This window comes from Trichosurus vulpecula, chromosome 2 (genome assembly GCF_011100635.1).
Source record: "Trichosurus vulpecula isolate mTriVul1 chromosome 2, mTriVul1.pri, whole genome shotgun sequence".
Taxonomy (NCBI): domain Eukaryota; kingdom Metazoa; phylum Chordata; class Mammalia; order Diprotodontia; family Phalangeridae; genus Trichosurus; species Trichosurus vulpecula.
The window spans coordinates 250,741,757-250,769,542 of record NC_050574.1 but is presented as its reverse complement, the minus strand read 5'-3'; the positions used below and the strand labels follow the sequence as shown (position 1 = coordinate 250,769,542).

Below are 27,786 nucleotides of genomic sequence, written 5' to 3'. Positions count from 1 at the left end.
CAGATGAAGAACTGAGGCAAACAGTATTAAGTGACTTGCCTAGGGTCACGCAGCCAGTAGTGTCTGAGGCTGGATTTGAATTCAAAAGATATCTTTCAGATTCTAAGCCACTAGTGCTCCATCTGCTGCACCAACTAGCTGCCCCTTTACTTTTTACATCACTTAAATTTCTTCCTTTAAACTCCTCCCTTCAAGTTATTCCTAATCACAAAGAATTTTAAAATTAGGGAGAAAGGGGAAAATCAGTAAAAATATATCCATACATTGAAAAAAATTTACATACACACACACACACACACACACACACACACACACACACACTGTTTATCATCCCCTTCTCCCACCTTCACCTCTGCAAAGGAGTGAGTAGAAGTGTCCTCACATCTCATTGTTGGGACCAAGACTATTCTTAGTAATTTTGGAATAAGAATTCAATGGTGGAATTTCTGACATCTAGTACCAGGTGTGGGTGAGGACTGCCCCCTGAAGTGGCAATCATACTATTAGCTGACTTCTCTAATACAGGCAGCCCTAGCTGAGAGAGAAGCGGGTAAGTGAGATATTGCCTGCTCTTCTACTATCAGTAATCAAAACTTAGAGTCATACATCGAGGATGGAGGTCGAAGAGGAGAGGATTCGAAGGAAAGGCAAGGGAGAGCTTGGTTTGTGGCAGAAATACACGAAAATAGGAATGTGTTAGAAAAAGTATGAGAGGCAGCCTGTGACATGACCTCAGTTACCTCTGATACACAGAGACTCTCTAACCTGTAAGCAAGTGTATGAACAGAAGACCTGGAGTCAGGAAGACCAGGAACTCTACAAGACTATAAATTGCCAAGTAGTTACAGAGAGGCTTTGGTAAGAAAGGGTTCCCTCACCAGAAGTTCCCCCATCAGTGAAATCACAGGTACAAACTGGTCCCCTCCTTCAAAGAGATACAGATTTGCTCTAAAGAGCAAATTTATACTTAGACAAGCAATTGTGATAAGACATGGGAATTAGAGTTGCTTGTTCCTACTCCTTTCCTCAGAAATTTGTTGAAATTTTTTAGAAGATTTTCATGCCTTTCCTGTTGAACATTTTGCCCTTTGGGGTTCCCTGGGCCTAAGTTCTATGTACCATCAAAACAAAATATACGGTAACCGTTATCTCTATTGCTGTATGGGATGGAAGATAGAGTTTATTTGAGCCTTTATATATTACATAACATGTTGCAGAGTTGACCTCAAACATGGAACTGTTTAATTTTTAAAATTATCTTCTAGAAGTCCTGTGTCTCAGACTTCCTCTCATCACAAGGGTTTCAGGGTGCATTCAGGGGATTTTCTTTCTCTCTTGACTCATAGTTATCTCATTCAGGAAATCAGGGGGATGTGTGTGTATGTGTATGTACGTATGTATGTGTGTATGTGTGTGTATATATATGTATGTGTGTATAGGTATATATGTATTGTATATGTATGTTACATATATATACACATATATACACCTATGTAAACATATATATGTGTAAGAATATATAGAGGTGAATGCTGGCAAGCATTTGAACGATATGTGTAACACTTTGCAAACCATGAAGGACTATATAAATTTTTGCTGTTATTATTACCATTATTATTAATTTTAAAATATTTTTAAACAGAAATAATTAATGTATAGCCTAAAATATATATATGTAAATTCCCAGCATTACCTATAATTCTGAGTATGAAAATTCCTCTGGTGGAGGGCCCCTACTCCACAAATCCTCTCTTGGAGTAGAGGATAATGTATGGAGTGACATTTTTAAAATTTTTATTTTTTTTCCCAATTTCTGTCCTTCTCATCTCCACAGAGCTGCCAGCCAGTCCATAAGTTTCACCAGAAACTCACCATCATCTGTCTCTCTTATGCAAGACTAAGGGAAAATAATCCCTCCACCCAATTCTCCCTTTCTCCCCAGTCACCATTGCTTTCTCAACAATATTGCCCCTCCCACCCCTCATCCTGCCCCTCACAACTCTACTCCCCCCACACAAACACACTTTTCTTCCTCCCATCTGCTTATCCTCATCATCCACATCCCCAAGGCAAGGCAAACAGACTTCTTCCAAGAGAGAACCTCATCCCAGCTACCAAGTCCACCCATCACCATAGTGCAGTGCACACATTTTATTTTTCTCATGTTCTCAGATGCAAGAATGAGGAAAAGTAACATTTATCTCAAAGATCTGTTATTTCATTGGCTGTGAGTAGATTGCAATCCCTCTGTTCTTAGAGGTCTTGGGGAGTTGTAATAGTTGAGAAACTTCATTCTCTAGCAGCCCTCCCTCTTGTGATGGGCCCCTCTCAGTCTTAGCTGGGTGGTTGTTTGGAAGGTGCACAGTTTGGGAAGGCCTGGTAGAGCTTGTGCTCTTTCCTTGCATAGCCTCTAAGGGCCTACTTTCACTACACATATGGGGACATCAGAGCAGGGCTTGACTTTTAGTTGGTTTGGACCTCCTATTGCCCATGTGAACAACTCCCTCCACTTACACAGTTTGAGGAAGCTTCTCAGGAGCACGTGCAGTTAAGTGATTCACTCAGAGTCTCACAATTGATATGAGAGTCAGGATGTGACCTCAGGCCTTCCTGGCCCCAGTGACAGCAGTTTACATTGCTGTTCCAGGTTTCCTCTCTTATATATTAATATAAATAATTTAAGAAAAATGTCACATTGCGACATGTAAAATAATAAAACATTGGCCTATGGGTTTAAAATATATTTTAAAAGGACAACAGCATCTCAGTAGGGGAGAGATCTCAGAGACCATCTTGTCCAACCTGGGGTTAATTTCTTCAAGGCATTATATCTGGTCTGGGGGGCTGGATGGCTGTCAAAATGATGGCAGGGGAGTTTCCACACCAGAATTTCCTATATCTATGAAATCACAGGTGTGGACAAAAAAATTGTTTCCTAAGTTCCATTTTTCTTAAAAAACAGCATACTTGGGGTGGGGGGGCGGAGCCAAGATGGCAGCTGGAAAGCAGGGACCAGCTTGAGCTCCCTGCTGAGTCCCTACAAAAACCTATAAAAAATGGCTCTGAACCAATTCTAGAACTGCAGAACCCACAAAACAGCAGAGGGAAGCAGGGCTCCAGCCCAGATCAGCCTGGATGATCTCTGGGTGAGGTCTATCCCACACAGAGCTGGGAGCTGGGAGCTGGGAGCTGGGAGCGGAGCTGAGCAGAGCCCAGTGTGAGCTGCTCAGACCAATCAGACCAGGAGCCGGGCAGAGCGGGCCCTAGCGCCCTGAATCAGTGAGCTGTGGCGGTTACCAGACTTCTCAACCCACAAACACCAAAGACAGCAGAGAAGGTTAGTGGGAAAAGCTGCGGGAGTGGAAGGAGTTCGTGGTTCGGCTTCCAGCCCCGGGGGCAGCGGAGTTGGGGCAGCTACAGCTGCTGTTGCTTCTGGCCCCAGGCCCACATGGTGGGAGGAATTAAGTGGCGGATCAGAGCAGGAGTGCACAGCCTATGGAAGATCTAAACCCAGTCTGGACTGGGGGTTCTTGGGGAAGGAGCAGTGCTGGTGTGGCAGAGCTGGCACCTCCCCCCCAAACGTGGAACATAGAACTCTTTAGTCTACAAGCAGTCATACCCCACTGAAAAACTCAAGGGTCAAGTTAGTTGGTTGGGAATATGGCCAGGCAGCGAAAACGCGCCCAGATTCAGTCTCAGACTTTGCATTCTTTCTTTGCTGACAAAGAAGACCAAAACATACAGACAGAAGAAGTTAACAAAGTCAAAGAGCCTACAACAGAAACCTCCAAGAAAAACATGAACTGGTCCCAGGCCATGGAAGAGCTCAAAAAGGAGTTGGAAAAGCAAGTTAGAGAAGTAGAGGAAAAATTGGGAAGAGAAATGAGAAGGATGAGAGAAAACCATGAAAAACCAGTCAATGACTTGCTAAAGGAGACCCAAAAAAATACTGAAAAATACACTGAAGAAAACACCACCTTAAAAAATAGACTAACTCAAATGGCAAAAGAGCTCCAAAAAGCCAACGAGGAGAAGAATGCCTTGAAAGGCAGAATTAGCCAAATGGAAAAGGAGGTCCAAAAGACCACTGAAGAAAATACTACTTTAAAAATTAGATTGGAGCAAGTGGAAGCTAGTGACTTGATGAGAAATCAAGATATTATAAAACAGAACCAAAGGAATGAAAAAATGGAAGACAATGTGAAATATCTCATTGGAAAAACCACTGACCTGGAAAATAGATCCAGGAGAGATAATTTAAAAATTATTGTACTACCTGAAAGCCATGATCCAAAAAAAGAGCCTAGATATCATCTTTCAAGAAATTATCAAGGAGAACTGCCCTGATATTCTAGAGCCACAGGGCAAAACAGAAATTGAAAGAATCCATTGATCGCCAACTCAAATAGATCCCAAAAAGAAATCTCCTAGGAATATTGTCGCCAAATTCCAGAGCTCCCAGATCAAGGAGAAAATACTGCAAGCAGCCAGAAAGAAACGATTTGAGTACTGTGGAAACCCAATCAGAATAACCAAAGATCTGGCAGCTTCTACATTAAGAGATTGAAGGGCTTGGAGTACAATATTCCGGAGGTCAATGGAGCTAGGATTAAAACCTAGAATCACCTACCCAGCAAAACTGAGTATCATGCTGCAAGGCAAAATATGGATTTTCAATACAATAGAGGACTTTCAAGCTTTCTCAGTGAAAAGACCAGAACTGAATAGAAAATTTGACTTTCAAACACAAGAATCAAGAGAAGCATTGAAAAGGTAATCAAGAAACAGAAATCGCAAGGGACTTACTAAAGTTGAACTGTTTAGTTTACATTCCTACATGGAAAGATGACATATATGATTCATGAGACCTCAGTATTAGGGTAGCTGAAGGGAATATGCATATATATATATATATGTGTGTGTGTGTGTGTGTGTGTGTGTGTGTGTGTGTGTGTTTATGTATATATATAAGTGAATGTGTATGTATGTATATGTCTATATGTGTATATATATGTGTGTGTGTATATGTATATATGTATGTGTATATATATGTATATATGTATGTGTGTGTGTATATATATATATATATATATATATATATATATATATATATATATATATATAAAAGAGAGAGAGACAGCAGACACAGGGTGAGTTGAAGATGAAGGGAAGATATCTAAAAGAAATAAAATCAAATTAAGGGATGAGAGAGGAACATACTGAGAGAGGGAGATAGGGAGAGATAGAATGGGGTGGATTATCTTGCATAAAGGTGGCAAGAGGAAGCAGTTCTGTGGGAGGAGGGGAGAGGGCAGGTGAGAGGGGAATGAGTGAACCTTGCTTTCATCAGATTTGGCCTGAGGAGGGAATACCATACATACTCAATTGGGTATCTTACCCCACAGGAAAGAAGAGGAAGGAAGATAAAAAAGGGGGGGGGATGATGGAGGGGAGGGCAGATGGGGGTGGAGGTAATCAAAAACAAACACTTTGGAAAGGGGACAGGGTCAAGGGAGAAAATTCAATAAAGCGGGATGGGTTGGGAAGGAGCAAAATATAGTTAGTCTTTCACAACATGAGTATTGTGGAAGGGTTATACATAATGATACACATGTGGCCTATGTTGAATTGCTTGACTTCTTAGGGAGGGTGGGTGAGAAGGGAAGAGGGGAGAAAATTTGGAACTCAAAGTTTTAAAAACAGATGTTCAAAAACAAAAAAAAAGTTTTTGCATGCAACTAGAAAATAAGATACACAGGCAATGGGGCATAGAAATTTATCTTGCCCTACAAGAAAGGAAGGGAAAAGGGGATGGGAGGGGAGTGGGGTGATAGAGGGGAGGGCTGACTGGGGAACAGGGCAACCAGAATATATGCCATCTTGGAGTGGGGGGGAGGGTAGAAATGGGGAGAAAATTTGTAATTCAAACTCTTGTGAAAATCAATGCTGAAAACTAAATATGTTAAATAAATTTAAATTAAAAAAAAAACACAGCATACTTGACCTGTCTACATAACTATATATAAAGAAAAATGTAATCATGTAATTGAATAGGATTTTGTTAATGTAGTTTTCTTGTGTTGTTCGATCAGTACGATATTTTCCAGGACAGTATTGTAAAAGTGCAAAGCACAGAACAGGAAGTAGGAGGTAAGATTGGACTGTTTCCTTGTCCTACCTGGTTAGCACTTTGGATATTCTATAACCTGTTACCATTGTTGTCAGGTTTTTAAAATAAGAATTTATATATTAATCAATATAATTTTTCATTCTCTAGATTCCCTAGCTAATTGAATTGCTTGTCCAAAGAAACAGAGGAAAACAGTGGAATGCAGTGGAGTAGAGTGGAGTGGAATGGAGTGGAGGGTAGAAATTAAATTGAGAATCAGACCTGGATTGTACTTCTGGTTTTGACATTAATAAACCATTTGACCTCAAACAATCATTTTATTTCTCTGACCCTCAATTTCTTCACCTATAAAATGAGGTGGTTCAGGTGTGGGGAACCCAAGACCTTAAGGTCACATGTGGCTCTTTAGGGCCTCAAGTGTGGCCCTTTGACTTTGCCAAGAGCCATACTTGAGGCCCTAGAGGGCCACGTGTGGCCTCAAGGCTGCAGGTTCTCCACCCCTGGGATGATCTCTAAGACCCTTTCTGACATTCAACATGTGTAATTACCTATAATTTATGTACCTTGAAGGGCAGAAAGCAGATACCTATAGAAAGAGCAAACATCCTTTCAATATACATTAGGGTACTTACTTCATCGATGCTTAATTATCTCCTTTATGATAAGTTCTCCAAAGCTATAATCTAGAATAATGGAGCAGACTACCAAGTAATATGTTATGGTGGAAAGTGTGCTGATTTGGAGTCAGAGTATATTTAGGTCCAAATCTGCAGTCTACAACCTAGTAAGTAACACAGTAGATACAGAGCCAGGTCTAGAGTCAGGAATTTGGTCTCAGATACTTACTATTTTATGACCCTGGGAAAGGCTCATACACTTGCTACTGTATGACTCTGGGCAAGTAACTTTTGTTTGCCTCAATTTCCTCAATTGTCAAATGGGGGTGATAATAATAGCACAGGACTTCTCCAAGTCCTTAGAGATTCAGTCAATCAATAGGCATTAATGAAGTGTCTATGTGCCAGGCACTTCAGTAAGTACTAGGATTGCAGAGACAAAGATAGTTACTTATATCAAGAAGATTATATTCTATCAGGGAAGACAACATGACTTTTTATTTATATATATATACACACATATATATGTATATACATATAACAAGTATGTATATGTGTATATTTGTATGTGAATAAATAGAATAAAGATATATAAATATGTACAGGATAAATGCAAAATACATACACAGTAGTTAAATATAGTGAAATTAGGCTTCGTGTTGAAAGAGGTTCTTTAGCCGAGTCTTGAATGCAGTGAAGGATTCATTTGGTGAGGAGGTGAAGACTGAGTGCTTTTCAGGCATAGGGGAGCCCTGGGGAAAGGCATCGAGACAGGAGATAGAGTGTTGTGTGTGAGAAATGGAGGAAAGTTCTATTTAGCTGGACCTCAGAGTGGGGGACGGGGAGTAATTTTCCAGTTGGTTTTCGATAATGAGGTTGGAGAGACATGTTTTGTCAAACTGTGAAGGCCTTTGTCCTTTGCTGCTGATTTTAGATGGATTACCATTGATTCTGCAGGTGAATTATTTATATGCTTTATTTTGTTCTCCTGGTCCTGTTGTCCTTTTGGTCATTTCAGTGCCACTTTATACTACCCCCAGAGGAAAGAAAAGAAAAAATGGATGACTTGGAGGTTGAGTGTATGCTATTCACTGGCAAAAATTTCCACAACATATCCATCTACCTCAGGCATCTTGTCATCTGTCCTTCCTCTGTCCCCCTCTCTCCGTCTGGAATAGCTGCCTCCTAAAGACCATGACCCTTCCATTGGGAAGTTAATCTACTCAATTTGGGGGCTCTACGCTGTTACTGAGCTGTCCTCATTGGTGAATGAAAACTCCTCCTCCCACCACTATATGTAGGCAATCCCAAACTGTGTTTCATAACCTTTTCCCTGAGACATATTGCCATATGCCCACCTTGGCATGTGCCACCAGCCCTCCTTTCTGGCTCCCAACTGACTTATGGTTCCATTCATTATTCCTATGACTACACAGACCCAAATTCCCTTCCCAAACTACCATTCTACCATATGTGTTATCTCCCTACAATTAGAATATAACCTCCATGAGGTAAGGGACTGCCTCACTTTTATATTTGTGTCCCCAGAGCTTTAGCACAGTGCCTGGCTCATAACAGGTGCTTAATAAATGTTTTTATTCATTCATAACACTTTTTATTATATTTTTGATAACATAGTAATGTTAATTGATTATGGAGTATGGTAGGAGCTATATAGCTAAGTAAAGTAGGGAAACTAGGCAAGATCCAAAAAAGATGCCTTAAAACATCTTGAAGCACAGATTCAGACAGTGAATTGTTATTCACTGCCAATCCAATGTCATGTCATAATAAATTCATCAATGTAGCATAATAGATAGCATTAGGGACTTGGAATCAGGTAGACCTGGGTTCCACTCCCATCTAAGGGATTTACTAGCTGTATGGACTTGAGTAAATCATTTAACTTTTCAAGCCCCAATTCCCTCATCTGTAATGAGAACGATAACACCTACCTCATTGGGCTATCTATAGGGATCAAATGAAATAATAAATGCAAAACAGTTAAGTCAACAGATGTTGGTTAAGTGCTTACTATGTGCCAGGCACTGTGCTAAGCTCTAGGAATACAAACAAGTGGAAAGGAAAGTAGCCACTACTAATGGGGGAAGAATGTACATAAAAGGCAACAGGAGAGGCCATGTGGGCTGAATGGTAGAAAAAGTCTGGAGAGTTAGGAGTGGGGCCTGGAGAGCCACTAAGACATGGCTAGTCTGGGTACTTTCCTCAAAACGGATATTCTGAGGGGAAGTAGTCAATCAGAGGGCAGTAGGTGGATAGAGCACCAGCCCTGGAGTCCAGAAGACTCATTTTCATGAGTTCAAATCCACTTACTAGTTGTGTTACCCCGAGCAAGTTACTTAACCCTGTTCACCTCAGTTTCCTCATCTGTAAAATGAGCTAGAGAAGGAAATGGCAAACCACTCCAATATCTTTGCCTAGAAAACCCTAAATGGAGTCATGAAGAGTTGGATACAACTGAAAAATGACTGACCGACAACAAAACCAATCAGAGGAAGGGGCCACAGAGGTGGAGTGTACTTCCTATTTGTGGGGAGGAGGCTTCTGTGGCATGATAGAAAAAAATCCCAAGAATCAGGAAGCCTGAAAAGGAATGAAATGCTTGTCAGTTTGTTAAAATACTTTGCAAACCTTCAAGTTACATATCCATCCATACACACACGTATATATACATATATGTATATGAGCTATTGTTGTGGTGTTGGTGATGATTATCATGGAGAAGAAGAAGATGATGATGATGATAAAGACGTCATCTCTAGTTTGGGCAATAAGCAACATTTAACCACTTGGTTTTTCCTAGTGGATGTTTACAGTAGACTAATCTCTTTTGAGTGCCCATGTGTTTATCATTGAGGAAATCCTATAATTTTCTGGTGTTTGATACAACAGCACATCTGTGCACTGGGGTATCTGGAGAACCCTACCATCAATAGAGAATCCTTCTTCTACTCAATAAATGCTTGTTGGTGGTGATGGTAATATTTGAATACAAGTATAGCAATATAATACAAAACCCTAGAGTCACATGAAATGTATTCTTTCTAAGTAATATTGGAAAAAGTTGTTAAAGTATGAAATACAATGAAATGGACTTTGAGTCAGAAGATCTGGGTTCAAATCCCAGTTAGCTTCACTACTTGCTACCTGTGTAGTCCTAGGCAAGTCATTCCACTGCTCTGAGGGCTGTTTCTTCATACATACCACGAAGAGGTTGAAGGAGAATACCTCAAGGGGCTTTTAGTTCCAAATTCTATGATCCTCAGGCCATTTGCTGTAAGGAAACAGTTAAATAAGTTTATTGCTGACTTATAGGTAGAGAAGATTCTTATGCATGTATTTGAATTTTCACATCATCTATTTTTGTTCATTTTTTTTCTTAGGGAAAATACCATGGAAATCCTATGCACATAGCAGTAGTTATTTCCAATTGTTTAAGAGAAGAAAGAAGAATATTGGCTGCAGCCAGCATGCCTGTACAGGTAATGTCATCATCTTAAACTCAACTGTTTTGAAAACCTAACTTAACAGTTCTCCTCAAAACTATCTTTCCTCCTCCCTACCCCACCATCAGCATTGCTTTCTTCTGTCAATGTTTATTCCTACGTAACCACCAGCCTAGACTTGGCCCTTATTACCTCACTCTATAACAGGCTCAAAGAGTAGTTAGTTGTTAGTGGGTAGTTAGGTGGATAGAGTGCTTAGCTTGGAGTCAGGAAAATTCATCCAGAGTTCAAATCTGGCCCCAGATACTTAACTAGTCATGTGACCCTGGGCAAGTTGCTTAACCCTGTTCGCCTCCATGTCCTCATCTATAAAATGAGCTAGAGAAGGATATGGCAAAGCACTCCAGTATCTTTGCCAAGAAAACCTGAAGTGGGGTCATGAAGAATCAAATGTGGCTGAAGTGACCAAACAACAATACAGTGGTCAATGTAGCAGGAGGTCTCTAGGAGAGTACCCCCACGGACCTGTGCTGGCTAACATTTTTATCAATGACTTGGTTGGAGGCATAGATTGCATACCTATCAAATTTGCAAATAGCACTTTAAAGGTGAAAGGGAGGCGGCAGAGCCAAGATGACGACTGGAAAACAGAGACTGGCTTAAGCTGTCCCCCAAATCCTTCCAAACACCTGTAAAAAAAAGGGTGAAGGATAAACCACACAGATGTGGATCCCAAAGGATCTTGACAGGCTAACACACTAAGCTGAATCTAATAAGATGAGATTTGATCAAAAGACATTACAAATGTAAAGTCTTACACTTGGTTTCCAAAAAGTATAAGATGAGGGAGGATTTGGTATACAGCAGAGGTGTCAAACATGCAGCCCACAACACTCCCAAGTGTGGCCTGAATCAGATTAAAATTAATTGGGAAATATTTAACAAAATAAATGCAATACAAAAAATAGAATATTAAGGTGTGGTTTTCTATGTCAATATGCAGCCTACAGGAGCCTTATGTATGGTTTAATGGCCTCCATTTCTGTTTGACTTTCACAACACTGGCATACAGCAGCTACTCTGAAAAAGCTCTGAGGGTTTTAGCTCAATATGAGCCAATAAGGTGATGTGACAACCAAAAAGGCTAAGGCAATCTTGACTTTTACTAAGAAGCATGCTTTCCAGGAAGCATTGTTCTTGTTTTGTCGATTAGTTGTGTCAACTCTTTATGGTCCTTTTTGGGATTTTCTTGGCAAAGATACTGGAGTGGCTTGCCATTTCCTTCTCCAGCTCCTTTTACAGATTAAGGAAACTGAGGAAAACAGGATTAAGTGACTTGCTCAGAATCACACAACTAGTATGTGTCTGAGACCAGATTTGAATTCAAGCACTCCTGATTCCAGGCCTGGTATCCACAGCTCCACCTAGCTGCCCATTTTCAAGGAATAGGAAATGATAGTTCCACTATATCCTGCCCTTGCTGAGACTTCATCTGTAGTATTTTAAGTTCTGGGAGCAATAAGTTAAGAACATTGAAATACTTGGAGAGTGTTCAGAGAAAGGTATTGTGGATGGTGAAGGGCCTTGAATCTCTGACATTTTAAGATCAGCTGAAAGAACTGGGAATGTTTCGTCCAGAGAAGACTTCAGAAGGACAGGAAAACTTTCTTCAAGCATCTGAAGGGCTTTCAGGGGAAGGAATGATTAGATTTATTCCATTTGGCCCCATGTAGCAGAATCAGGAGAAATGTATCATGGCTGTAAAAAGGACATTTGAGGCCTGACTTCAAGAAAGAATTTTCTAACAATTTTTATTATTGTTGTTCAGCCATTTTTCAGTTGTGTCCAGCTCTTTGGGACCCTATTTGGGGTTTTCTTGGCAAAGATATTAGAGTGGTTTGCTGTTTCCTTCTCTGGCTCATTTTGTAGATAAGGAAACTCAGGCAAACAAAGTTAAGTGACTTGCCCACAGTCACACTGCTAGTACATCTCTGAGGCCAGATTTGAACTCAGGAAGATGAGTCTTCCATTGCACCACATAGCTGCCCTTCCTAATAATCAGAGTTGTTCAGAAGAGTAATTACTTTAAGAAGTGGTGAGCACTCACTCTCTGAAGATCTTTAAGTAGATCCTGGATGGTCACTTGTTGGATATGTTATAGGGAAAGTCAGGAAGATCTTAGTTCAAATCCAGTCTTAGATACTTACTAGCTGTATGACTCTGAACAAGTCATTTAACCTCTGCCTGCTTAATCAACTCTCAAACGGGTATAATTGCAACCTTATAGACTTGTTGTGAGGATGAAATGATATAATATTTGTGAAGTGCTTAGCTTGGTACATAGTTGGCCTTACTTAAATACTTATTACCTATCCTTCTCTCCCTTCCCTGCTTTTCATGGATGGGTTAGATTAGATGGCAGCTGAAGTCATTTCCGGATCTAAAATTCTGTGGTTCTGTAAGGCAGAGAGAGACCAATTGGGAAGCCACTGCAACAGTCCAGTCAAAAGGTGATGAAGGCTGGAACTAAAGGCACGATTGTCTTAGTTGGGAGCTAGGATCTGAGGCAGAGGGTGCCGTGAAGGAAGAAGTGGCAAGCCCATTCTGAACTTCCTATCTCTCCTCATGCTGTCCTCCTCAACAAGAATATACTCCTTTTTTCCATCTGTCTATCTTTCAATGCCCAAACCAACCTCTCCTCCCCTGACTCTTCTAGCCTTCATTAATGCCCTCTTCTCTAAATTTCAATAGCACTTAGTCTCTTTACCAATATAGCTAGCAGTCATATGTTGTCCGGTTCTAGCTAACATTGTTTCATGTGTATTATCTTTATCTCCTCAACTAAATATTAGATCCCTGAGGGCAAAAGACTTCACTTCTTCTGTATTTCTCATAGCACTTACCTCAGTGCGGAACATGTGGCAAGTACTCAATAAATATTTATGTTACATGTGGGCTTCTGAAGTCACCTAAGAACTCTGGCTCCAGAGACCCTTTCTACTTTTCCCAGGTAGAGTCGGGGCTGTTTTGGGTAATCAGCTGTGAAAGTTCCAGCCCCAGGCCCAACCAAGGCAAATTCTCTATTTATAGAGAGCCACAAATCCAATATCAAAAGCATTTCATTGGGGCAGCTAGGTGGCACAGTGAGTAGAACACTGGCTCTGGAGTCAGGAGGACCTGAGTTCAAATCTGGCATCAGACACTTGACACACTTACTAGCTGTGTGACCTTGGACAAGTCACTTAACCCCAATTGCCCTGCCTTCCCTCCTCAAAAAAAAAAAGCATTTCATTAAAACCTAAAAGCAGTGTCATTAACAAGGGAGGACAAAATGGAAGAATCATGTACTATTTCATGCACAAATTGGTTCAGCCTCTTAAGGCTCCAACCCCTAAAATTGATCCTCTCAAATCCCCCAGCACATCAGAAGAGGGAGATAGTCACTTCAGAACTCATGACCTAGTTGTAAAGCACTTAGGATTTGATGCCTCATGAAGTTCTGATGAAGCCTCTGGAGCTGAGCTGGTGGTTCACTGAAGCTTCTGTTTCTGGCTCCAGGATCAATGTGATTCTTCCAGGACTGGGTTTGAAACTCCCAAAGTTGCACTGCTCTGTAAGCCTTTCTTTTCTTCTTCTTTTCTCCACTCTTGCCTGTAAGGCACAGCTAGTCTCCCCAGCTCTACACTTCCCAAGACTGGCAGCTGCAAATTTTAAACTTCCTTCCCTCCAGAATAGGCCTCACCAATAGAGTCTTTGCCCATACAGCTTTCTGGAAGTTGTGACCAGAGAATTTCTTTCAATTACCAATTCACTCTGGGCACCACAAATTCTGGGGAAGAAATCCTGGGGACCATTTTTTCCTGAACCATGCCTACTTCATTACTGAATAATTAAATCACATGTCCGCCCCTCCCCAAAAACGTCATTAAGTAAATAGTACAATTGAAAAATATTTATGCAGTTCAAATCCGGTTACAAGGACTAATTAACCAAATATATGTACTAAATATTTTTAAACCTTGGACAATGGTCTGTAGTACTGCTGTTTTAATGCTTTCGTGACAATGAAATTATAACTACAAATAATTTAGTTTAGTTGAAGCTTTAAAAAAATTTGTTCTTATAATATTCCACCAGTAAAATGAAAATATGTCTGAAACCTAGTTGTATAGCAAAAAAAAATAGCTCATGGGATGTCATAATTATTTAAATAATTCTGAATAAAGATTATTTCATTTTAATTATGGTCCTATGGCAAGTGTTCCAAGTTGAGTCAAGAAGGCTGCATTCACATATTTGCTCTCTTGCTCATTACCTTTGTGATGGTGGGTCAATTATTTAAACTTTCTGGGCCTCAGTTTCTTTTATAAGACAAAAGGTTTGGGCTAGATAGAAGGGAGAAGAGGAACAGGGAAAGCATTTATTAAGTGCCTACTATGTGGCAGGCACTGTGCTAAGCTCTTTACTAATATTATTTCGTTTGAACCTCACAACAACTCTGTAAGGTAGGGGCTATTATTATCCTAATTTTACTATTGAGGAAACTGAGGCAAACAGATGTCAAGTGACTTACCCAAGGTCATATGACTAGTTAGTGCCTAAGGCCATATTTGAACTCAGGTCTTTCCTGACTCCTAGGGCAGCTAGATGGCAAAATGGATGGAGTACTGAGCCTGGCGTCGGAAAGACTCCTCTTCCTGAGTTCAAAACCAGCCTCAGACACTTATTAACTGTGTGACTCTGGGCAAGTCACTTCACCTTCTTTACCTCAGTTTCCTCATCTGTCAAATGAACTAGAGAAGGAAATGACAAACTGGTATCTTTGCCAAGAAAACCCCAAATGGGGTATCTACTGCACCACCTGGCTGCCCCCTACCAGATGCTAGAGGAATATAAATATACTATTCCTACCTTCAAGTGGCTTAGTCTGTTAAGGGAGATAAGATGCAGTCAACTAAGTATATAAAGCAGGCTATGGTGAGCATCAAAAGTATGACATAAGAAGGGAATTTTAAGAGTTCAAGGAAGATAAAATAAGATTTGACCTACATGTCCTATATTAGCAAACCTTTTCTCATTCCAACCTTAATAAATTTGTTATTCATAATAACATTTGTTATTCATCATTGTTATTCGATTTGTTATCCACTATTGGTATAGTAGATAAAATGCTGAATTTGGAGGCAGAAAGACCTGAGTTCAAATCCTACCTCTGATTCTAGCTGTGGGATGCTGGGCAAGTCACTTAACTTTTCTGAGCCTTGATTTCCTCATTTGTAAAATGTCAATGAATATACCTGAAATATCTATTTTTGCAGACTATTGTAAGGCTCAAAAAAGATAATTCATGTAAGCAAACCTCAAAGATCTGTGGAAATGTCAGCTGTAATTATTACTGAAGTGCTATACCAAATTTATTGACACTGCATGACTACACTGTTCTTCCAGGGACCCCTGGAAAAGTCCTTGCAGAGCTCTGTGGTTTCAGAAAGGCAGAGAAATGTGGAGCACAAAGTGGCTGCCATCAGAAACAGTGTACAGGTAAGACACCTTTCTTATGTGGAAGACCTGAGGTTATCCATGTATGGCCAGATGTGCACTGCATGATAATTTTATGACAATTTTGTGGCAAGATACACCTCCCTCTACTATGTAAGTATACTGACCAATATCAAAGAAATTTTCCAAGGTAAGAAAAAATTAGCATTTATTTGCTCTTTAAAGAAGTTAGAAATTTTCTGCAGTTGCAATGCCATAACTAGGGTAGACACCACCAATCAATCAGTCACTCAATAAGTACTTATTAAATACCTACTATGTGCCAGGCACTGTGTTAAACACTGAGGATACAAAAAGAAGCAAAAGACAGTCCTTGCCTTCAAGGAGTTTATAATCTAATAGTGAGGGTGCTTCTTCCCTGAATTTGTTCTAAAATTGCTATCCCAATCTAAGCACTGAGGGCACAAAGGCAGAGATTCTGTAACTGCTTCCAAATTCCGCTCCAAATAACACTAAGATAATACCTCGAAGTGAATTCTGGCATGGCAGAACCAACAGAAGGACAGGGTGAAATAATTTTCCAGCCCAAGACAACTTACAAGGTTGGCAGGAAAGGTCTGTCTCCCTGGGGTGTAAGTAGAGTGCCATCCAGTGCAAGTAATGCCCCAGCAAGCCAGCAGCAGGTCTTGGCTGCAACTGAATCATTGGTGGAGGCTTCCAGAGATCTCAGCCCACAGACCATAAGGGGGTTAGACAACTCGTTAGAAGGAGATTACAGGAGACCCTTGCTGGTGCTGGGAGTAGGACCCTGTTGCCTTGCTCACACATAGTTCCTGGTTGCAATCCCAAGGTGAGGAGGAGCATTAGCCAGAGTAGGGACCTTCCTCACAGTTCCAGGATAGAGAAGAGTACTTATGGTCACTTAGAGACCAGAGGATAAAAATGAAAGAAAAGAAGTGTCTTGTTTATTTTATTATCTAGTTTCTGCATGACCAGTTATACCATGGAGGCCTCTCTTCTGATGTCCTAATAATGACAATGTTCTTAGGAGTTACAACTACCATCTTCCCATGTAGGAATGTACACAGTTTAACTTTATTGAATCCTTTATGATATCTCTTTCATGTTTACCTTTTTCTCTTGAGTCTTGTATTTGAGAGTCAAATTTTCTATTCAGTTATGGTCTTTCCATCAGGAATGCTTGAAAGTCCTCTATTTCATTAGCTATCCATTCCTCCTCCCCCACCCCGCTGCCCCCACACAAAGAATTATACTAAGTTTTGCTGGGTAGGTGATTGTAATCTTAGCTCCTTTGCCCTCCAGAATATCAAATCACAAGCCTTCCAATCCCTAAATATAGAAGCTGCTAAATCTTATGTTATCTTAACTGTGGCTCCATGGTACTCGAATTGTTTCTTTCTGGCTGCTTGCAATACTTTCTCCTTGTAAAAAAAAAGACTTTCAGGGAGTCCTATAATTTTTAAATTATGTCTACCTGATCTGTTTTCCAGGTCCATTGGTTTTTCTGATGAGATGTTTCACATTTTCTTCTATTTTTTCATTCTTTTGATTTTGTTTTATTGTTTCTCGATGTTTCATGGATTCATTAGCTTCCACTTACACAATTCTAATTTTTAAGGAATTATTTTCTTTAGTGAGTTTTTGTATCTCCTTTTCCATTTGTCTGATTCTAGTTTTTAGTTCTTTTCTTCAGGATGCACTGGGAGAAGGTAGAATGGGGAAAATTATCTCATATAAACGAGGCATGAGAAAGCTTTTACAGTGGAGGCAAAATGGGGGGTGGGGTGGCAGACAGTGTTTGAAACTTACTCTCATCAGAATTGGCTCAAAGAAGGAACAACATACACAGTCAGGTATGTATAGAAATCTATCTTACCCTACAGGGAAGTAGGAGAGAAGGGAAAAAAGCTGATAAAAGGGTGTAATAGCAACCACATTGGCACACCCTGAATGCCTGCTAGCACAGATTCTTTGATCTGCTTTTGTAAAGGAAAACAATTTTAAAGGGGTCAACAATCTTACTTTAATTAAACACACATATCATTCTCTTAGTTCAGGAGAAAAGTCAGCACTCTGAACTTCAGAAAAAATGCAGAGATTATAAGCAGAAATTACAAGCAGAGAAAATAGCACAGATCAACAGACAGATCCAACTGTCTGACCAAGGAAATACATACATAGTTACCAGAGAGAAAAGCACCAAATATCTGGGTTTTCAAAGCCGGGGAGCTCCTTAACCACTACTCAGAGTCTCATCTGGCCAGATCACGCGCACACTCTTCTAATGAGTAATCCCCCAAAGCAAAACCTCACTTCAGAGTATATATACCCTTTTCAGAGCCAGAGGGCATCACAACCCTCCTGACTCAGTGCCTAATTAGAAATTAGCAAAAGGTATGAGCCTTCCTACAAGCAAGCTTCCCCCTAAAGCAAGTCCCTCCCCCTATAGACTCCATGGTGAGGCCTATTAATGGGTGGGGAAGAGCTTCAAATCCATTAACATTACAAAGGGAGGGCAGATTAGGGGAGATGGTGGTCAGAAGCAAAACATTTTTGAGGAGGGACAGAGTGAATAGAGAGACAGAGACAGAGAGAGAAGGATAAATGGGGGAAAATAGGATGGAGAGAAATACACAGTAATCATAATTGCCCATAAAATGGAAGTGGATAGCAGAACAAATTAATAACCAGAATCTTAAACATGATTTTTATAAGAAACATCCTAGAAACAGGAGAGTAAAGGTAAGGGGCTAGAGCAGAATCTATTATGCTTCAGCTGAAGTAAAAAAAAATAGGGATAGCATGATATCAGACAAAGAAAAAGCAAAAATAAATTAAAAGAGATGATTAGGAAAACTATACTTTGCTAAAACGGTTCCATATATAATGATGTAATATCAATTCTAGACATGCACGAAATGTTATAGCATCAAAATTCTTAAAGGAAAAGTTAAATGATTTATGAGAGAAAATAGACAGTAAAACTATACTGGTAAGTTACCTCAATTTTCCCCTCTTAGAACTAGATAAATCTAACAAAAAAAAAAGAAAAAAAGAAAGAAGTAAGGAGATGAATAGAGTTTTAGAAAAGTCAGATATGATAGACCATTGGAGAAAATTCAATGGGAATAGAAAGAAACATACCTTTTTCTCAGCAGTACATGTTACCTACACAAAAATTGATGATATATTTGGATATAAAAACCTCACAAACAAATGCAGAAAAGCATAAATATTAAATGCATCCATTTCAGATCATAATACAATAAAAACTACATTCAATAAAGGGCTATGGGAATATAGATTTTAAATTAATTGAAGTAAATAATCCTAAAGGATGAGTGAGTCAAAGAACAAATCACAGAAATGATCAATAATTTCATTAAAGAGAATGACAACAATGAGACAATATACCAAAATTTACAGTATGCAGCCAAAGCAGTACTTAGGGGAAAGTTTGCTTCTCTAAAATTGCTATCCCTATGCAAACTGAACTACGTGGTGTGGTCCCAACCCTAGAGTTTCTTTGTCAAGGCACCCCGGCCTACTTCTCTTACCAACTCTTTTAGGGGCATAGGCTAGTTTCTCCTGGGACAACTACATCCATCTTTGGATTATCATGTGCTACCACTGCACCTACCTCAGATGAAAGATTTCCTAGTTTATTCATTTATTCCTAGTTATGGCTCTATAAACCTCTATGTGAATTGTAGGAAATATTTAAGCCTGTACTATACCCAATTCCATCCATGATAAACTATAACCTGTAGGCAAAATGTTAAATTAGGCGATAGCTCTGGATTTCTTTGATTCTCTGCAAAAACAGTAGGAAAAATGAGCCAGACATTCAGGCACCCTCAGGCTACAATGTTCTGACATATCATTGTACAAAGTTAGTCTTGAAAGAACAAGTTCTACTTGGCCTGTCTCCACAGGTATTATAGAAGTGAAGAGAGAATTCTTCCACTACAGAAAAAATACTTAATCATATTTATCAGTCACAGGGATGGGACATGTATCCTATATAAATTCAATCATTTTAGCAGCCTAAGAAGTTATATAAAATTGGTGCTTCTCTGATCTCCAACTAATTATGCATCAATGCCAGAACCTTCTTCTAGCCCATGTCATGTTTTCAGATGAAGCCCTCTGCAGACTCTCAAGACTCTAGAGAAAGTTTTAACAACATTACACAATATCTCACTTTTGATTTTTCAATTATTGCCATAATATTAGAGGTTCCTTTTAATTACTGTTCATGTCATGTGTCTGTATGATATTTTCTTCATTTAAATTTTAATTAGCTTTTTATTTGGGTCCTAGTAGGAAATACTTGCACATTGATGTCTGGAAACTTGTCTGTTCTGTTTTAAATGTATTTTAAATTAGAGTTCTGGGAGGGAGGTGATAGTGGACAAAGGAATAGTTACTTCAAAAAGCAGGTTAGAGAGAGTTTGGAGAAGGGTTTAAAATCATTTGAAATAATTCAATGCCAATGAGTTTTTATACAAGCATGAGCTCCAAGGGCCAGGGAAGAGAAGAAAAGTCAGCTGGAGGAAAAAATATATTCCAGATTGGAAGAATGTCAATGAGTGCTTGTGGATATGCTTGTATGTGAATGGATGGAGTCATCTAGTCCCAATCTTTCTCTTCTGGGTGAGGACAATCCATATGTGGCACAAAAAAGGAAATCCAATGGGAACAGTGATTTCTGCCTTTTGAAAAAGAATAGAGAAGAGCTGATTGTTTTAGAAGAAGTACTCAGGGTCCTGATGGGGAATGAAAATAAGGCAATTTAAGGCCTTCGCTCTGATAAACTGTAAGCAGATAATTGGAAACTAGAGGAAAGCTATTTGTAAGAGTTGAAACCTTGAAGTGTAGAAGCTGTATCTAAGTTCCAGAATGCTTTTGACTCTTAAGAAAAAAAAATTAAGATGACTTATCTAGTTAGCTTTGATAATAAAATCCAGCATTAGATTTGTTGTTCAGTTGTTTCCAACTCTTCAGAACACATTTGGGATTTTCTTGGCAAAGATACTAGAGTGGTTTGTCATTTCCTTCTTCAGCTCAATTTACAGATGAGGAAACTGAGGCAAATAGGGTTAAGTGACTTGCCCAGGGTCACACAACTAATATGGATCTGAGGCCAGATTTGAACTCAGAAAGATGAATCTTCCTGATTTCAGGCCTGGCACTCTACCTACTGTGCCATCTAGCTACCCATACAGTTAGATTAGGCAATAATTATAAAAAGTTGAAGTTTAATGAAGGAAGGCGCCAAGTTATACTTAAGTATTGTAAATTTGTTCATTTTCAAACAAGATATAATAAAATGCATTTAATATATTGAGAGAAAAATTAAGTATTGTGCAATTAGTATCTAGCTAAATTAATTCTTTAGTTTTTAGAGAAAGGCATAATTTCTCAATCAACCAATGAACATTTCTTAAGTACCTACCATGTGCTAAGTACTGTGCTAATCCCTGAGGATACAAAAAGAGACAAAAGACAGTGCCTTACTTTAAAGAGCTCACAATCTAACAGGAGAGACAATAAAGCACACAAGCTATATGCAAAATAAATAGGAAATAATTAAGAGAGGGAGGGCACTAGAAATAGCAGCTAGGAATTTGTGTGTTTGTACTGTGTTCTCAAGGAAGACCATGACATCAGGAAAATGATGACATGACTTGCAGTTGACTTTGATTTGAGTGAGGGAGCGCTGTGCAAGGTCACCAGCCTTACTTTCTCCTCCAGAGCCATCTGGGTCCAGTGTCCTGATATTCACCAGGACCACTAGAGATGGCCCAGGATGTATTAGGAGACCCCGGCCCTTCCAGGCAAGCCAGTAGGTAGAAATGAGGAGGAGAAAATTCCAAGTGTGGGATACAGCCAGAGAAATGTGGAATAGCAAGGAAGCCATTGACACTGTACAGAAGAATACACAACAGGGAAGGAGTAAGGTGTTAAGAAGACTGGTAAGGTAGGAAGGGAGTAGGGGGTGCAGTGGATAGAGTGCTGGACCTGGAGTCAGGAATACTTATCTTCCTGGGTTCAAATCCGGCCTCAGACACTTAGTAGATGTGTGATCTTGGGCAAGTCACTGTCAACCTGAAAGTTTGGTTGAAAGAGGCAAACAGGCTAGGTGATATGTAAATTCATATTGTTTATTCCCTTAAAGCTAGTGAACATGTATGTACAAGGATCCAGAATGTGAATTCTGACTGACTGATAAAAGAATGACCAGCTTTAAATACCTTTAGAACAATCCCAATCTCTGGATATCTGTGTCCCTCAGATTTATGGTCTCCATATGCATTTAAACATACCATGAGAAAGGAAATTTCTTAGCCGAATAAGTTGTAAATATGATAAGACAAGACAATTGACAAAATAATGTCAATTGGAAATTACAATCCTAGAATATCTGTGTTTCCCCTGTAGAGCACATGTCCATAGGATACCAAGATAAGAGAAATCCCACTATTCAAGATAATGTCCAGTGGCAGGCATCCTGTCCTTAATGGTCAAAAACAGGAAGAATGCTCCTGATCAGCTTCATCTGGTCTTAAAGTTGCTGATACAGGAAAGGACATTTTTAGAGCAAAGCAAAGCATGTCTGGTTGATTAGTTCAGGCTTTGGCCTTTATTGGGGTTCAAATAATCTGAAATGATTACCATCACTTAACCCTGTTTGCCTCAGTTTCCTCATCTGTAAAATGAGCTGGAGAAGGAAATGGCAAACCACTCCAGTACCTTTGTGAAGAAAACCCAAATGCGGTCACAAACGGTCCAAGACTGAACAACAGCATCACCAACAATAAAGCAGAGGACTTTGTATTTGATCCTGCAGGCAGGTCTGACGTACTTAGACTTGAGCTTCAGGAAAATTTGTTTGGTAGCTGAGTGGAAGATGAACTGGAGTGGGGAGAGACTTAAGGCAGGCAGAACCCCCAGCAGTCTATCACAATGGTCTAGGGCTAGGCTGAGGTGATAAGGGCCCGCACCAGAGTGGTGGCAGTCAGAGGAGAGAAGGGGATATATTTGATAGATTTTGCAAAGGTGAAATTGATAGACTTTGTCAGCATATTTGATATGGGGGAGGGAAGGGGGAGGTGAGAAAGAGTGAGGAGCTGAGAATGACATCTACATTGCAGGCCTTGGAGGATGGTGTTGTCCTCTACAGTAATAAGAAAGGTAGAAGTCAGGGGAGGGTTTAGGGGGAAAGGTAGCAAGTTTTATTTTAGACATACTGAGTTTAAGATGTCTGCTGGACATCTAGTTTGAGATGTCTGAAAGGCAGTTAGAGATATGAGACTGGAAGTCAGCAGAGAGACTGGGGCAAGATAGGTATATTTGATAATTGTGGGCATAGAGATGGCAATTAAATTAAATAATGTATTATGTTATATGCTAAATGTTTCTTAATTCAGTTTTTTCATGGCTGGGCAAAACCCAGGAGGTTGGCCCATGTAACCATACAAGTCAGATATCACTCTTCACCTGATACCACTCTTCACAATTTTGAGTCCTAGGAGAAAAAAGTCTGTAAAAGTATCTTAAAAAAATCCAAACCTACAAAATGATGGTAAGAATTATAGGTCTTATGATTACAAATTGTCTATAAAATTCTAAAAGTTATAAATATCTTCTGTAGACTGGAAAGGACAAAATGAGAAATTGTATAAAATAAAATTGAAAAAGTTCTATATCTTCAAAATTGTAAATCAAATGAAATCTCCTATGTGCTGTGGTGGTGGGTACTGTACAGTCATTCAAAAGATACTTTCCCTGCTTTACAGAAATTTATATTCAGAAAAGATGACATAAGTGTTAGCAGACATAGAGTAAAGTACAGAATTGTTGATAATTGCTTTCTTTTTTCAGTTTCTGAAAGCAAAACAGCTTCCCACACACACCAATTTACTAACTGAAAAGAAGATAACCTCAGCCTTAGTCACTTCTGGTCCATAACATCTCCCTAAAAAATTCAATTCAACAAGCATTAATCATTTATTATCTACAAGGCCTTTTACCAGGTACTAATGAAACAAAGTGGAAAATTAAGCATGCAGGGCTTCACGGGGTTTATAGACTTGGAAGGAGGAGAATGTGGAAGTGAAAATGGGAAAATTATTAGCTAATTAAGAAGATTTTGTTATCAATCAGAAACAAAAGGTAATAACTTGGGAAAACTTCTTGAAAGAGGTAGGTTCTAATAAATTGAGCCTTAAAAGTAAGCAATTCAGCCAGTGTGGGAAAGAAAATATAACCAAACTTTGAGTAATAGTAAAGGACAAGGCTCAAAGAGAAGAAAAGTCAGTTGGGAAAGGTAGAATCAATTAATTTGACTTGAAAAGACGGAAAAGGAAAGCTCATATAAAATTAAGGTGACATAAAATAGCTTACGTATATGTAGCATTTTATAAGCTTTATATTATTTGATCTTTGCAACAGCTTTGTGAGGTAAATACTATTTTACTCCCTTTTTACAGGTAAGTAAACTGAAACTTAGACTAAATGAATCATCCATGGTCACACAATTTGTAATTGTAAGAGGCAGGATTCAAACCTAGGTCTCTCCTGATTCCAAGTCCACATGATTACACTGCCTCTTAATATAAACTGAAGCAAATTGGAATGAGGGCTTAAATGAGTGAGAATTGTAACTATAAAGTGAGAGAAAACCACTGGAGAAATTGAAGAATGGGAAGTCAATTCAGATTTATGGGTGAAAATGATGACTCTGGAAATAACATTTAGAACTGGACTAAGTAATGAAAGTCTAGATGCAGTGAGACCAGAAAGAGAAATGTTATGGACTGGAAGTGACTCAGGCAGGGGTTACTGTAAGAAAGGGTAGGATCGTTCTGAGAAATCCTGTATTAGAAAACTATCATGACCATAGTCAATTGTCAAAAATCTCTGGTTTTGTTGATATGAGAACTTAACAATTACCGTCTAACTCATCTAAAACTTAGTGTACAGTCTTAAGAGAGTTTCCCGAGGCTCAGAATTGAAGTGACTTGTCTATCATCACACATCTAGTAAATGTATTGGATGTAGACTGTCATCAAGTACACCTTGATAGAAAACACATAGTAACATATGCCATAGAAAGTAAACTTCTTGATGACAAGGTCTGTTTCAGTTAGTCAATCAATTATCATATATTAAGCACCTTTTATGTGTCAGGCACTATGCTAAGCTCTGGGGATACAAAGAAGGCAAAAGATAGATTCTGTCCTCAAAGAGCTTACATTCTAATGGAGGAGATATCATGTAAACAAATATGTACAAACAAGCTATATACAGAATAGATTGGAGAAAAATCAACAGACTGAAGGCACTAACATTAAAGGGGATGAGGAAAAAGCTTCTTGTAGATGGCAAGACTTCAGCTTGGACTTGTGTTTTTGTATTTGAATTTCTAGCACCTAGTACAGTGACTTTTACATAGTACGTGCTTAATAAATATTATTTGAATTGAATAGAACCAAATTGCCTGAGAGGCACTTAAAATGCTATTTCTTGAAACCACTCTACTGTGATACTAGACTGAATATATTTTGGTTTGTTTTTTTAAAGATGACAGAACAAGATGTCAAGTATTTAGAAGATTTGCAAGATGAATTTGACTACAGGTATAAAACAATACAGACCATAGGTAAGTTTATTTTTTAAAAAATAATTCTACAAAACAATGCAGTTAATAGGCCCAGATTTCCTTATATATTACCAGGACTACAGAAAGTCTATCATCCTATGTACTTTTTTAGGATGTGGGAATCAGAGGCAAATGAAAATATTTGGAAGTGCTGAGATACCAAAGTAACATTTATGATGAAGTAATGCTTATAGAATCCGTAATCTCATCAGTGTGACTACTTCCCTTACCAATGGAGAATACAGTCTTCATACCTGAGTAAACAGTCTTTGTAAGTTGGTTGTAGCAAAAAAATGAAATCATCAATATGTGGCACTCATGGGGATGAAATTCTGAATTTAGCTAGACAAGTCCTCTGATATTATAGATATTATCTCTGGTTTGGGCCTTTTCCACTTAGTAGGAACTTTTAGAGTTTGTGATTAATTGACATAACCTTCAGGAACCTAAGTCATCCCATGCCATAAAGAGACGTCAATTTAGGTCTTTAGTGGAAGCCCAAGGTCATACAACTAGCAGTTGGTAGAGCCAAGATTGACTCTTGGCTCTTTCAATAACAGTGTTCCTTTACCTAAATTCAACCACTTGAGGGAGCTCATGAGCAGGTTTAGGTACTGGGAGTCTCTGGGTTTCTGTGGTGGCGCTAGTATGCCAGGTACATATACTTTAGTTGAAGCCTTCCAGCTCCAGGCATGGGAAACCTGAGGCTTCAAGTGAGGCCATGGATGCAGTTAAAGGGCCATGCTTGAGGACCTAGGGGCCACACATGGTCTTGAGGCCTCAGGTTCCCCACCCCTGAATGGGGTCTGAGTACAAGTCCTCTGTCTCTCAACTCCAGTGAAAGTTAGATTTTTGAATTGACCACAGGAAACCTAGGAGAGGAAACCAACTACCCAAAACCTATTAGACCCAAAGCAGTTGATCATTCCATGGATTTTCTGAGCTCATGATTTCTTTTACAAAAGGGACAGAAAGCAGTTGCATATTTGCATATTTGGTCCCAGATAGTTTTACAAAGTTTATGGAAGACAGCATTCACTCCACTCTGATTCTGTGAACTTCTAGTCCCTAGTCCCAGCCTTTTGCTAAGCAAAATGTCTCTGGTTTCTGAAAAGAGGAAATTCTCACTCTCCTTTATCTATGACTATGTGTTATGTGGTATGCACAAAACAGCCTGGGTCTTATGTTGGCCAACAAGTTGTATCACATTAAATGGCTTAAGACAAAGGTAAATAGTTGGGAGTGAGAGGGAGGAGCTCCCAAATTCTGCCTGCCACTCCATCAGTCTAGCAGAGTTAACTAGAAATAAAGAATAAAGAAGAGTGAATGATTCATACAATAAATGGGGAAATGACCTTCCTTTTCACAGTATGGAAGGGAGAGTAGAAGAGAGGCATTGTATCTCTCCTGCTTGTAATTGCTCTGTCCTCTTCCAAGCCTACTCAGATCTGATTTTCAGCAAATAGAGTGAATGATGACCTACTAAGCTCCAAGCCCTCTTCCAGGACAGCATAGAATCTCCTGAAGCCAGTTACAGTGGCTTCCTTGTGTCTTCTTACTTGCAATGGCTTCCCCCTTTTTCTTTCTTCAAGCTGCTTTAAGGTCAAGGTCAGAAATGGGGGAAAAGGGGGCAAACTATCAGCAGATCAGTCCCTTCCATTAAGTTTGTAATCACTACCCATTTCGAACAGAGCAAAAAGTCAGTTCGCATTGTGTAGTTCACATAAATAATTGGTTTTTAAAACCTCAGAACACAATCAAATACATTCAGTAAAGCTCAGTGCAAGCTAATCTTTATTTTAAGTGAGGCATGTGAGGATTTTTAGTGCTCTTAGTCATGTCAAATCAATGATTATTTATTAAGTCTCTATTGTGTCCTGGACTTTGGGTGGTGGTATGATGGATACAAAGCAAATATGTCATCCCTCATTGTTGGAAAAGAGTAGAGGTGCTGGCTGGTGGAAATTTCCAGGTGGTAGAATGTGGGACATGCTAGATTTTATTCTTTCAATTATAAGGAAAAACATTTTGGAGGTATGAATTGTTAGATATTGAAATGGGTTATTGGAGGATTAGTGGAATCTTTAAACTTAATCATCTTAAGGAATAGAATACACACATCTTTTGGCAAATCTGAGTTTCCAAAAAGAAGGAGAATCGATGAGCCCTGGATTTTTTTTTTACCTCCCAGAGGTATTGCGAGGCTCAAATGAAATAATAGGTTGAAGAATTAGGAAGCTTGTAATGAAAAACTTCCCATTTTAGTATACAAAAGTGGAATGGGGCTGCCTTGGGAGGTTTTTCCTTCAATCTTTCTTTTCTTCATTCTTTCCTTTCCTTCCTTCCTATCTCCATCCTCCCCTTACTATGTAATTCTTTCCTTTC

At 39.2% G+C, this 27,786-nt stretch overlaps 1 protein-coding gene across 1 annotated transcript in view; it reads left to right on the top strand.

Moving 5' to 3' along the window:
* Positions 1–27,786, top strand: part of STAT4 (signal transducer and activator of transcription 4) — a 145,245-nt gene that overhangs the window by 68,848 nt on the left and 48,611 nt on the right. Inside the window, exons 3-5 of the mRNA XM_036744944.1 lie at positions 10,152–10,250; positions 15,663–15,755; positions 25,323–25,401. Coding sequence (XP_036600839.1) covers positions 10,152–10,250; positions 15,663–15,755; positions 25,323–25,401 — 271 coding nt within the window. The remainder of the gene's footprint in view (positions 1–10,151; positions 10,251–15,662; positions 15,756–25,322; positions 25,402–27,786) is intronic.